Source organism: Strongylocentrotus purpuratus, unplaced genomic scaffold (assembly GCF_000002235.5).
Source record: "Strongylocentrotus purpuratus isolate Spur 01 unplaced genomic scaffold, Spur_5.0 spur5_scaffold_15, whole genome shotgun sequence".
Taxonomy (NCBI): Eukaryota; Metazoa; Echinodermata; class Echinoidea; order Camarodonta; family Strongylocentrotidae; genus Strongylocentrotus; species Strongylocentrotus purpuratus.
In genome coordinates, this window is record NW_022145600.1 from 27,882,902 (window position 1) to 27,897,258 (window position 14,357).

The window sequence follows — 14,357 nt, forward strand, 5'->3', positions numbered from 1 at the left end:
TGCCTTGCAATTTGTTTTCTCTCCTGAATGTGTGGTCTATTAACTGAAACACGTAGTAAACTTCCGTTCACTCTGAGAGCGGTTCTGTTTATAAAGGTTGTTTAAACTCGAGATATGTACAGGTGCTGTCGAACATGTGTTGCGATTACTTCCTATTGAGTCACTTGTCAGTACTATCCGTTTCCTTCGAAATGATGTGTGAAGAACATAAGCACCAGCGTTTTGCACATTACAAAACGGTACCCGCAGAAACCAAACAGAGCTTTGCTCAACCCTTGAAATTTGCTGGAAGTTCCAGTCAATGGGTGTATGAGATGGGTCGTCCTTTCCCTATTATGGACTTTCCGATGAAATAAACAAGGATGTGGAGTTGAAAACCTGAAAACAAGAGGAAAATGAAAGAAAGAATTCGTGGATGAAATTTACAAAGAATTGTACAAATCAGAATCATGTTAAGATGCTGTTATATGCCATATTTAGAATATTAAGGCGATTGAAGAGCCATTCTTTTCAGGGAACATTTTATTTCTGGTGTTCTGTCTCACTCGCATAATAACAATGATACCGCTCACAAGTTATTGTTTACATTTTCCCAGAACTCAACCTTCTCTTTAAATATATCTGCAAATGGTAAAAGAAATATTTCAGTAATAATTTTTTTTTTTAAAGGGCAAAGATATATTTGCAATAAACCGTTTAATTGCCCCCCCCCCCGCACACACATACGCACACACAAAAACAGACCATATCGCACGGTGTTCATGAAAAGGCATTTTGATAACTACTTGATTCAAAAATACTTCCTAGTATACACTCATTAAAGGCCTGTAATAGTTAGAAACATCGATTTTTTAAATTTCCTTCTTTAGTCTGGTGACGGGGACCCACAAAAATGTGATGTTTTACAAGGGGAAGAACGAATGGCTTGAAAAAACCACAGCAATCACGTCCGGCATTTTGATACCCCGACCCTCTTGTTAACTGGCATATTATGAATAATTTTTAAATGGTTTTGTAAATATGTTCATATATACCTTGTTATAACTTGACTGGCTTTTTACTGCATTCCACAATAGTTGTGGTGCATGCGAAAACTTTAACTGCTCAATCTGAAATTAAATGCGATTGGTATTACTAAATGGTTTTAGGTTCAAACGAATCACTTTTCATCATTGCACGTATTCGACAAACCTGATTCAGACATAAGGCCATAAACCTCCCCCCCCCCCCCAAACATAATTTTTAAAATTATTAGATGATTTTCTTACTACCATTGCCATATATTTAAGGCTCGTTCAAATATATGTTTTAACATGTGCATGTGTAGCAACTCTATGTGTCGTTTAAGTGACGACTAAAGGTGAAATGGAAAAAGACGATATCCACACTTTGCTAGTAACTAAACTGATATTCCCTTACAATTATTTTTTAAATCTATGCTGTCGCTGAAAATGTAAATTGTATTCGGTTAAACTTTGTGAAAAGGGCAAAACCCTTTCCATTGATGAGATCCGTATACATCTAGAGTAGACTTTCGCACGAAAGAATAGATGCAGTCAGTAGAGATCGGTATCTCGAACAATACTGACTGTTTGCGAGCTCCATTGCAGTCTTTTTCTGATCTGATACCTCTACGTGTCCAGCGATGCTGATTGGTTAAGAGTGTCTGCGTAGTCGTTTTTCTAATACTCTATCTTAAAGGGATATATATATATATATATATATATGTCGTTGATCTATCAGATAGTTTTTTGCTACATACAATCAAAAGTTGGCCTGTTATGTCACACTTGGAGGGCTCTGAGGCATAATACATTGTAGTTCATGGACACCAAGATGGCAGATTAATACATATCTTTAGCAAATTACATATTCAGAGTTACAATTTGTAGACAATTATTTCCCTTTTGTACGAGCGTGTATTTGACGATACGACGTAGAGAAGAAAAAAGTGTATAAGACATAACTAGACTTACCATTTATCATTACATGAAACTTTGCAATATTCTTCTTCTTTTTGTAATCTTCCAGGGCTATACAGCCGATCAAGAAGATGAACTAAATCGGTGACCATTGGTCCCCCATGATCCTCGTTTTCTTATGTCAATTGAGAGCTGAGCTGATGAGATAGCCACCTGTCAGTGACCACTCTGGGTGGTCTATTCCCTTCTTCCCAAACTGGTACAGACGGCCTTTAAGTTCTCTGGACTGTCAGCGTGCACTACATTTGTTGGAAGGCTGTTCGATTAGGGTATACATCGCTGGGCAAATGCCAACTTGTCTATGGCGCTTCCGGCTTGGTGCATCTGGAAGGTCATGTCATGGTTCTTCCATGTTAGCGGTTTATTGAAGGAAAATAATGCTTCCAAGGGAATGGCAGATAGACCATTAGCTATCTTGTGCATCACTGTAATGGCCACTGTAATGTGTAGATTAGCTCGGTCGCACTACTGGTTCTCTTGTAGTCTAAAATTTGCTAAAGGACTGCAGAAGATGCCTGGCATTTCGTAACAATTCCTAATCGTTGGTTGGCCTTCTTAGAAGTGGCTGAGATGTGGGAAGACCACTTGAAGTCATCTGAGGTCAGGACACCAAGTGTGAGATCTACTTTGATGTAGGGTGGTGGTGTGGAAGGTGTATTCTGAGTCACTCCCGGTAAGGGTAGAGCTAAATGCTGAAAGACATCAGCCATGGTAGTGCCCTCCTATGGTAGATCTTTGCACAATTCAAAGTTGAGTACTGAAGCAATTTGGGAAGGGTGCTTATGATAGTACATGGGAAATTATGTATACTGTGAGGTTTTCGAATCATCAAATTGAAATGACTTTGACAAAGTCATGATGAAAGCACATGAAAGCACAATAACTTGGTATAGACGTATGCTGAGAACCTTAAGAAAATGAGTAAAGTGCTTATTAAACCCTCACTAGTGTGATGAATAGATTAAACGCAATTTTGATACCCTCTCCGAAACCCACTCATATATATTTTTAACGTTGTTTGTATACTTACCACCAGTGATGATATCGAGGGACATTTTACATGCTGACCTAACGACTCTTCTGGAGCAAAATAGGCAACAAATTTACATAAAATTGTTCAGATATTCATTACGAAAATGTATGATTGGGCCGACTAATTTATACTTTTTGATAAATTAAGTCGTAGCACCAGATAAATGGCGAAGGGGAAATCGAGAGAAAACCGAGATCAGTCAGGTTCCCGATTTACGGCTAGTTTGATCGCCCACCGGGCTGGCTATGACTATATGGCAAGCCAGCTATCGTGCACAACTTGCAGGCAGGTTATATAGTACCGCAAAATTGGTAAAATCTGCTAGTTCTACTTCTAGGTCAAGATCTCCCAAATCTCCATTGTCGTTGTTATTGTCCGAGGTACTTCCTTCTTCTATCTCCTCAAAACTCAAATCAAGAAATTTTCGTCCATATCCATATTTCCTGGGGATTTTAATGAAGGTAAACTACGTCGGCTATGAATGAGTACAGCACTCAATGCAATACAAGTGATTTGCATACACACGAGCGGCCCATTGTTCATTCATTGACGTCACTGAAAATTCAGCTGTATACGATCGTTTTGGGGGTCTTGAGTGGGTTAATTTTCCGTAAATTTTAATCAACTTTTATAATGTTCGTGGTTTCTTGCCTGTCAATGACCATGCAGGGAGGTTTAATCCTTCCTGGCCAACTAGTGCACATGGGATTTAAGTAGATTAATTTTAATTTAAGGTGTTAAATACTACCTTTAAAACCAACTGTCATAGTTCTTTGACTGATTTACATGGCTAGGAAATTCGCAAGCAGCTGTGGACACGGATTACAAAAATCGCTCGAATTCACTCCGTAATGTTATTACTGTAATGTAATTTTGTTTAATTTAAATGGTAGGTATACAGTGGTGTTTTTAGAAATGGATATAGGCTACAGGAAGGGGGCAAAATGATGTTAATAGAGATGTAGCTCTAGGTAGTTTGGGAGTAAGCTCTCTATGTCGAAAAGAATTCCAGCAATTCCCCTCCCCCCCCCCCCGGGACAATTACCATCTGGAAAAGAAAAAAAAAGATTTACTTAACACCAACTTATTATCAGGGTGGACTTCCCCTTTAATGAACAGGGGTAATTTTTAGGAGGAAGGGGGGTAATTGTCCTACGGGGTAATTGTTCTTTGGGAGATATTTTTCCGGGGTTAATTGTCCGGGGGTAATAGTCCTGATACGAGAAAAACACAAACACACAAGAAATACTGATTCTTCGTGTAAGATCATTTTTTCTTGTAAGTGTATATATATATATATATATATATATACATAATATAAACATACATATCAGGGTTAGGGTAAGGGTTAGGGTTAGGGTTTTTATGATGTCCACTTAATGTACCATGTAGGGTTATATATATATGTTTATGTATATATAAATATATATGGAAGTGTCGTGGTCCAGTGGATTCACCATCGGATTTGGGACTTTAGGAAATAATTTGATTCCTAACTTATCTTGTACATAGTGATATGTACATATGTACTTATGTACACTAAATGTGTGTAATGGGAACCTGGTTAATGCGTTGACACTACGTGAAGAACATCTGAAGAGTGACAGCAGGATGTATATAAGATCACTTTTGACACCATGCGCTGTTTCCATTTTCGAGCCCCGTATATAAGGTCTGCTTTGCTTCAACATTTTTTCATATTGTTCATAGAATACCCGATTCGTTGATCCGTGCCCCCATCTACTTTCTGCGTCCTCTATGCTCGCTGGGTTATATTTTTAGAGTCAATTGTGCGATGTATCTTTTATCCGTGCTACGCGCGACTGACTCGACCGCACAGGATCGTCATCATATTTAAAGTAGAAGTGGTTCATTTGGCAGATCATACCCATGGGTTAAGTCCAGTCCCAAGGTTTTTCTTTACACATTAGGTGAGGTACAAAATGGATCGTTGCGACAGAAAGGAACATCTTCACGCATGTTTCATGTTCGTCCGTGTTTTAGAGTGATGAAGTGGTGATGCTTTGCGACAAATCTTCGAGCGAATTTTCCTGAAACTTACCGGTGGTTTATAAGACGATGTCTCGAATGTCGAGAAGAAGGCGTGGATACGACTAGTCCACTGACTTGACTGTTCTCTAGTTGTACGTCTTAGCGACACAATAATTGTACTAAAGCATTACGCACGTTTATGGACCTTGGGAGCTTCTAAGGGTAGAAGTAGGAGTTCACTGATAACACCATCTTCGGCGGCTTGAGGCAAGAGTAGAGAAAATTAAACAGACGAAATATTTAAGAACATGACAGATTCTGGACTACGCTCACACCAGCGCAGTCCGTTATTCAGCAACACTGTCCGTGCCTTTTACACGACATTGAATTTTTATTTTCACAAATTCATCATTATTAAAATTGGCACCGTTAAATCAGCCTCTTTCGTAAACCGAGATTTTACGTGATTCCGGCCGGGATCGACACACGGGTGTTATCTCATGGACCTCACGGAAAGAGATGCGTCAGTGTATTCACTTTCATGTGACAGGAAACATATATTACGGAATAATACCAGATTGACTGTGTCTCTCGTAAGATGAATCCCGAGTGGTGTAATATTGGTGCTTGTTATTTAGAAGGAAGAATATGATTTGATCCAGATCGTGAAATATGTAGACTATATCCCCCTGGAGCAACAGTCTACCTTGGCTGACGTTCGTGCATTCCAACAATTTTAGGATGTGATGAAGAGTTTGACCCTCATTATTGGAATAATCAGAGGTAAGCTTATAATTGGGGGCAGTCTAGAATTTAATGCCTCTTTTGTGTCTCATGTTTTTTTTTACCGTCGGGGAGATATATCTGTGAATGAATTGTCTATATTAAAAGCACATGAACATCATTTTCCAAATATTATTTTCCTTAAACCCTTTTTAATCGTTTTCAGTGATTATTAAATCAACCACTGAAAGCATTTCATATTGATAAGGTTTGCACGGGGATAATGGTACCCAAACAATGAGAAACAATGCCAATGTTTGAATTATAACTCTACCTGGTCTGTGATTAATTTCATCTCACTAAAAAAAGTATCGGTTCGCTCGTTTCATTCGCTTGCGGACCTTCCTCTTGATCAGTCAATTGCCCATAATATATAGACATGTATTTGTGTGCATCCCACTGCAAAGTGTGTGTTGTAAACCTAACAGTCAGACTTACCAGCCGATGTCTTGCAAAGGGCTCTCACACCAGATTGAGAAAAAAACATCCTGCCAAGTACCAGTCTCTCACCGCGTACTCCACCAAAGACATATACTCAAACTCCTTCGTGCTAACAACAGTAAGGCTTCGGAAAGCACTCACTGCAGGCGCCAGCACGCTCGATCAGTGGGCGTCTTCTTGCATAAAAGTCAAGTTGCGATGAAAACGCAAATATCATACCAACTTGCAATCAAACGCAACTGCGCATTGCCAAAAGAGAGTTGCGATCGAAATCGATTATATCTATCATAAAGTTGCGTTTGATCTGGAAAAGTTGGGCTTGAAAGTTGCGTTTGATTTTTATGACTTGCATTTGATTTTCAGAGTTGCATTTAAGGCCTTGGGTACACATCTTTGCTCTCTAGTTCCATGCTGGAGGCAGTTTTTACTTGGATTTTGTTCATACTTTGCACAAACGCCCACCAGCTTTACACGCACATGTTTCTTCACCTCAGCGTCATATCCAGAAGTAGACTTTGCTGAGTACCAGAGTAGATGTAGATGTAGATCATATATTTGGGGATAAGGCCCTTCATAAATGGCACAAGTTTGCTGACGGTCTCGAACACTTGTTATACCGCTGTCAGTCCCTTCGCTCTAAACCACTGTGATATTGCATATTCCCTTACAATCCAAAACCCAAATGACCAGACACCATTGTGTTCCGGCAACCCATTATTCAAAACAGCGCAATGTTCAGAAGCACAATGTTCAGAAAAACCTACGTTCCGTCTCCTGTATGTCCCGACACCCCTCTGTTTACCTATGGTCGACACCCATGTGCTCTCCACCTGTTCCGATATCCCTATATGTGTTCTAACACCCGACTTCAGACACCTCTGTGCTCTCACTCTCCGAAGATCCGACTCAGTATGTTCCAGTACCTATATGTTGTCCAATACCCAACATCATTGCAGGCATGCATCATTGTGTTCTAACGAACATCCCTCTTCTTGGTTAATCCCTCTACTGAACATAGGCTACATGAGGGCGAAGATAAGACTGCCAACAAGGAAAATTCCTCTCTAGGGCCATGCATTATGGTTCAAGGCATGCCCACATAGAAGATTTCTTTATTTTGGGGGTCGGGGCAAAATGCAATGAATTATTGAAAAATTATTGCATTTTCTTTGCTTTTTTGTTTTTGTGGGGGCGTCGACGTACCCTATCGCCCGCTGCGTACAGTCATGATTCATTGGCTAAACAGTGGCCTCGTTACTGTGAGCCACCAGGATCAAAACCGTGTCGATGTGCTATATTAGTGCCCTTTTATGACGTATTAATCCCCATTACTGTCAGTTATGACTTAAGGACGTAGGTTCCCTAGTTGATTAGCATTGTAGCACACATATGCTTTAGCAGTCACGCAAAACAAACACTCCCCAAATGTCATTCAATAAAATCTGAGAATATACAGGGCGTATCATAATAAAGGATATTGAAGTTTAATGACGATTTATATGAAAACTACTGATTTCATAATCAAGCACTTATGTCTGTTGTAAAGGACAGAATGTCCTCTTTTTAATAATACCCCAATCATACTTCTACTGTCACAGTTGACTGAATAACAAAGCATTGCTGTCCACCATGTGAAAGGTGCACCGTGACAAGTTAGCATTCACAGATAAATTCTAAAGATTAGTGCTTGTGTCAGCCCAGACATATTGAAATGCTGAACAATGAGTGGATTATGTGTCTAAGAAGGAAATGTTATCAAACTTGGCACAGTGCACCTTTCACATGGTGGACAGCAATGCTTTGTTATTCAGTCAACTGTGACAGTAGTAGTATGATCGGGGTGTCATTAAAAAGAGGACATTCTGTCCTTTACAACAGACATAAAATGCTTGATTATGAAATCAGTAGTTTTCATATAAATCGTCATTAAACTTCAATATCCTTTATTATGATACGCCCTGTATACTATTATCTAGATCTATAAGAAATAAATCGTTGTCAAAATCATTCAATAAATTTGGGGTAAAAATAATTTTCCACCATTATGACCAACGGTGTAGAATCCTCTAATGATTCTAATGGTCCTTAGGCAATAAAAGGTTGTGTTAACGCTCCTACTTCGGATTAAAAAAAATCTAAAACTAAAATTATGGTCCAATGATACAGTGGACAAGACTGAATTGGAATTATATAACAAAAAACAGTTAGAGAGAGAAGTGATAGTACGACGTACCAAACGAATATCAAGGATTGCCTATAAATTATGACAAACATATTAATTATTATTCAAAGGGCTTCAGCTAAACATCTTGACCATGTGATAATGCTGTCTTTCAATGAGCCCTTGTCATTTTATATACGTCTTAGAGTTGTCTCTTAGCTCTGTTGCACATATGATAAAGAAATTATATTTTCTTTCTCGTGAATACACTAATGAAGTTAACGTAAGGTCACCTCGTGATGAAGTAAATAGGCTAACTGCACAAAAGAGATTTCTTCGGTTGTTCTTTTTCCAGCGATTTCTGAATATTATCATTAATTAGAAACAGAACATCGAACTAATACACGATGATAGGGAATATACCATCACGTAGAAATTAGATGTGGGGAAACGACGCTAGATCGTTATAGTTCATTCTACGATGTTGTTAACCATTATCTATATGTCTGTGGACCGATAAAACCCATAAATATATTAAAGTAAATAAGTTTAATGATCTGAAAATCGACTTCATTGCTCTCCGCGTGGCTGGTATTGATTATTTTGCATATTATTCAAATATTCTTGTTTGTCACATTTTTTAAATGAGAGTGCCACTATCATCCATTGCCATTTTTTCGAATGCGAATTCTTTTACTGTGATTTACATTAATTTCTCCCACTACCTATAACGATTTTTCTTAAATGTTACCACCCTGTGGGGCCTATAACTCATGCACAATTACAAATTTCACAGTAGGCTCCTCTATAGTTATTTCACTCTTCTTTTATTCTTTTCAAATTACTCTATGCAAACAAATTGATAAGATATAATCACTCTCTGTTCTAGTCTCTGTCAATAAAATTGGGTTTGTTCGTACTATGCTGTGAACTCATTGTAAAATCAAACTGAATATAAACGATCGACTACTGACCAGAACAATGACGTGAATATACTGGCCGGGGGGAAGTAACAGGAATACCCAGTCAAGCCATTAGAGAGTAGTTCCACTGGGCCGCCAAAGCATGACAATAGCTAGTGTAATGGTTTACCTTGTGCTTTTGTCCTGGTCTATTCAACTGAAAATAGCTATCCTGGCCATCACGAAAATCATTATTACTGTAAAGCCGGATTACGTCCCTGTATCGAATTTGTAGTTTTGCTTTTGTATCTTTCGAGAGGCTATATGTCTTTCAAACGAAACGATGCTCTACTACACTCATACAATTTGTCGGCCCATGTCGCGGTATCTGGTGATTAATAACGATAGTAATAATGGATTAGAAACTGAATCGCATGGGATACTAAGAATTTCATAAAAAGGGTCAGATGGATCTTTATTACCATCGCGATTGTAGTAAGCACGATCAGACAAAGGTTAATTGTAGCATAAAATTCAACGAGTTTTAAAATTCCTGGGCGTTCGTAGGAGCTATTAACCATGTGTCAGACTTTATACCCGAAATACTTGATACTTCAGTCACATCGATGAGGCAGACATGGACCGCCATCGCACGGAACAAGAGTGATTTACATTCCGAGATCACGAACAATTTAGTTTTGTAGCATTTTTTATTGCATTCATTCAGTACAAATGAGAAATCATACATCTTCATTTTAATTGATATACATAACATACCAATGGCGAATTATGGGTCGGTTTGGTGTCGATCTGTCGGTGTGGCTGAGCATTGACCTATTACGGGCTGAGGTATAATCATGATGATAAGTCATCGTCACTTACTATATAAAGAAAATCAAACGTAACTTTAACTACCACCTACCAGAGTTGACGTTGGGGGGGGGGGGGGGGGGTCGTGTGTAATTGTAACTTCACATGCAAGAGCATTGGAGAAACGTAACATGCAAATTGGTCTATTAGTAGGGTCATTATGAAACTGCCAATCACATTGTGTGATATTGGTTAATCTCCCTTGATTCGATACTCTCTCGGGGCGAATATCCTTAGACAAGTTGTTTCGCCTAATTCTGTCCCTCTGATAATGAGGCTGCCGAGGGTAAAATATGATATTAGTATTAGTATTAGTAGTAGTAGTAGTAGTTGTAGTTGTAGTAGGAGTAGTAGTAGAAGTAGAAGTAGTAGTAGTAGTAGTAGTAGTAAAAGTAGTAGAAGTAAAAGTAGTATCGTAGTAGTAGAAGAAGAAGTAGTAGTAGTAGCTGTATATTTGTTATTATTATTTGTTATTATCATTAGTATAATTATCATTATTATTATATTATTATTTCATTACCATTATAATCTTTATTTATTATTACTACTTTTATTATTATTATCATATTGTTATTGATATTATTATTATCATCATTGTTGTTGTTGTCAATTGTAGGGCCTATTGTTATTATTATAATCCTTATAATTATGACAATATAATCGCTTTATTATGAAATAAAGGATCAAGGAAGAAAGATGTATATCATATTATACCTGGTCATGTCCTTTAATACGGTCCTGATTGTTTTATTTGTTTATTATATGATTATTTTTTTTTAGAAATCTCTTTTCCAGAGAATTCTTGAAAAAGAAGACACATTCACTCAGAGTGAATCATCAAATGACCGGTCTTATCTCAATTGTAACGATAAAGATAGCTATAAGTATAATTGTAACGACGATTTAATACAGGCACTGGATACCGTCCGGTGATGCTCACCGATTTATTGGGGTGAGGCTCCAGTATGAAGCGCAATCAAATACATTTCGCTGTGATAAACCCTTTAGCCGTGTAGTGTCCTCAATGAAACAGATTATACAAAGTCAAAGAACAACGGGACATGGTAGAGGGGTGCTGTGCTTGTGAAGAAGACGCAGTGCCGAAAAACTAGTAAAATACTGGTTAAAATGCATTATCCTAGTCTTGGACTATCATTGTCGTCTTCCCCTGGCCAAATGCGTGGATTCTATACATGTTCGCAATTACAACGAGTAAGTATAAATGTTTAGATCGTTTGAATAAGGCTTTCACAAATTAGTGGCCTTTTCGGTGTTACCGATGGGGTTAATTCCACGAGTCGTCAGCAAGTTAAAGGGCCCATGACATCTCATTTTTGATATGTAAACTTCTGAATTTGTTTCATAGATTTTCAATATATTTTAAAGGTACTATGTCCTTTTTGCAGCCAACCTCAAATTCTGTAGAACTTTGCAGGAATTATGAATATGTCATGTATGTCCTATCTGTGAAATTTAAACGTTGGCAGTGTCCTCATATTCAAATTATGCAAGGAAACCTGTTTACTTGCTAGACTTCACTGTCAGACACTATTGAGTGACTGACTGGCTTTTTTCTTCTTTGGTAGTAACATACATGAAAAGAGTTGTAAAGGGTACATGAGCATTTGTCTACATCAATAACCCACTTCTTGTGATGGCCAAGATTAAACTGATTGAATCTTTGCGCAGCATAAAACCATAGACGTCTATGATAAAACGTATGACCATTCGGTACAATTGTCTGAAAATCAAGACAATTACTTTTGGGCTCTATAGCCCTAAAGTCGATTTGATAACTAATAGTCGTTATTTTCCCACTTGAAGACATTTTCAAGCCCCACCTTTTTTAGGGAAGTTCTAAATTAGTATTATCTTTCAAATGCAGTTGGAATTTAACTTTTTCATTTTTTGGCCTGCAAATGGGACATAGTACCTTTAAATATTTGTTTTTCAAATTTGCTAAGCTCCACCCAAAAACCTCCAGACGTATGACCATTCGGTACAATTGTCTGAAAATCAAGACTATTACTTTTGGGCTCTATAGCCCTAAAGTCGATTTGACAACTAATAGTCGTTATTTTCCCACTTGAAGACATTTTCAAGCCCCACCTTTTTTAGGGAAGTTCTAAATTAGTATTATCTTTCAAATGCAGTTGGAATTTAACTTTTTCTTTTTTTTGGCCTGCAAATGGGACATAGTACCTTTAAATATTTGTCCTTCAAATTTGCTAAGCTCCACCCAAAAACCTCAAGATCTCGATCCCCTTGTGACATCATCTGTCAGTCATCAATGAGCTAACTTGAGAAAGTGGTACGATGTTTGCCGAAGTCGACCACCTGTTACAATAAATAATACAAAAATCTATGAAACAAATTCAGAAGTTTACGTATCAAAATATGAGATGTATGCAGGACTGGACACCAACAGGAATACACTTGTATTTCGATGTCATGGGCCCTTTAAAGTTGTCATTGCTGTGCACGGAGATCCACCGGGATGCCGGCTGTCTTTTGAAGTTAGTTAATTGATGCCATGACATGTCTATGCATTTTGAGAAACACTGTTCACACTGGGATGACAGAACAGTTTACGTCAAATTCCAATAACGAGGAGGACCATGATGAATCGGATACAGCAAGAATATAAACGCAATGGACAGACCTGGGAGCATTGATCAATTTATTTTGGGATTGGGAGGGAGGACATCCTATGTCATCGGATGTACATAATTGGGTGTGAAAATCGACGCTTTACGCTTAAAGACCATATCCGAACTGAAACGTGAAATAGATGAATTATATATCAACGGAAAGCTTATGAGCCATAGATTATTATAATATAAATTGCATTCCATTTTAGTGTCTGTCAGAGGAGTATCAGCTATCTGAAAACTCAAAATATAAAGCTTTGAAAATAGGAAGTTGCGAACTAAAAAAATTGCTTTCGACTTGATGACATCATCTTATTTGGAGTACGCATATTCACGACGACTTTGCATTAATTAAGCACGGCTCATCGCCTCAGGTATATAGGTAAACCGGTCAGGTCCACATGTTATGTCGTCACTGTAACTTCGGCAAGTTTGACCCCTGTTGACCCGTAATTTGAAGGGGTGCGGAAAATGAGGTTTTAATTTGCTTTTGTGCGATAATGAAAGGGTAAATACTTGTTATTCCTTTATATTTGTATTCTAAATTCATTCATTCCATTTATATCAAGTTTTATTTTTAAAGAAAACCTAACCTCAAAAAATAAGTTTATTATTCTGACAAATTTATATGTTCTTACCCATTAATCTACAAGATTCCCCACCAAAGTGTATGAAAGAGGCATACAGCAAGAATAATGTACAGTTCCTCGGCACGACATGGGCATCGCAATTTCTTGATAACGTGACGTACTATTTGAAGTCGTTTATCAAGTTAATGTTCATGGCCCTGGGAAGCGGGGGTGCTGGGGGTGCTGCAGCATCCCCGGAATTTTTGTTGGTATGATATATTTACTGTATATCGTTATATGCCTCGCTTACAAAATTATCACACAGCCGACAGCCAAAAATGAAGATTAAAAAGTACAAAATTATAACGTTTCTTTCACAAAATCATATAACATTACCCCTCGAAGCGTTTTTTATTTTTTTTTTATATAATAATAAAAAAATTAAAAAAATTGTGATAATTGGTGACCAAAAATGACAGACCTTACCCCACCCCAATACCGATCGATCAAATTTTCAAATTATGAAATACACAAAAAAAAGTGTCCTCTAACCCCCCCCCCCCCCCCCCCCCCGCTTATTCAACGGCTGGCTGAGTCGTTGCGAAATTTTTGGGACAAAAAAAAAAAAATGTCCTCTTACCCCCCCCCCCCCCCCCCCCCCCCCCCCCCCCCTTTTTCAACGGCTGGCTGAGTCGTTGCAAAAATTTCGCAATATATATATATCTCAGCGGCTCCGGTGAAAAAATCGTTCCCCGGACCCTGTTAATGTTTGTAAATGTATGGATGCTTCCTTTCCAGGTGTGTGTGGTGATGAATCATTGCATTCACCTGCTTCTGTCGTTTTTACTACAATTACCAGAACGTAAATTGCATATATAAGTTGGCGCTTTTCTGGGGTGCAGGTTTTTCATAAAAGGAATAGAGTTTTCAACTACTATATTTCAGTATGTTAAAATGAATTACATTTATCTTG

At 38.0% G+C, this 14,357-nt stretch overlaps 1 protein-coding gene across 1 annotated transcript in view; it reads left to right on the top strand.

Annotated features, from left to right (window-relative positions):
• Nucleotides 1-4,547: 4,547 nt before the first annotated feature.
• The window catches only part of LOC115918015, a 34,097-nt gene continuing 24,287 nt past the window's right edge, over nt 4,548-14,357 (top strand). The window contains exon 1 of the mRNA XM_030986104.1: nt 4,548-5,790. Within this exon, the coding sequence (XP_030841964.1) occupies nt 5,754-5,790 (37 nt within the window). The 5' untranslated portion in view covers nt 4,548-5,753. The remainder of the gene's footprint in view (nt 5,791-14,357) is intronic.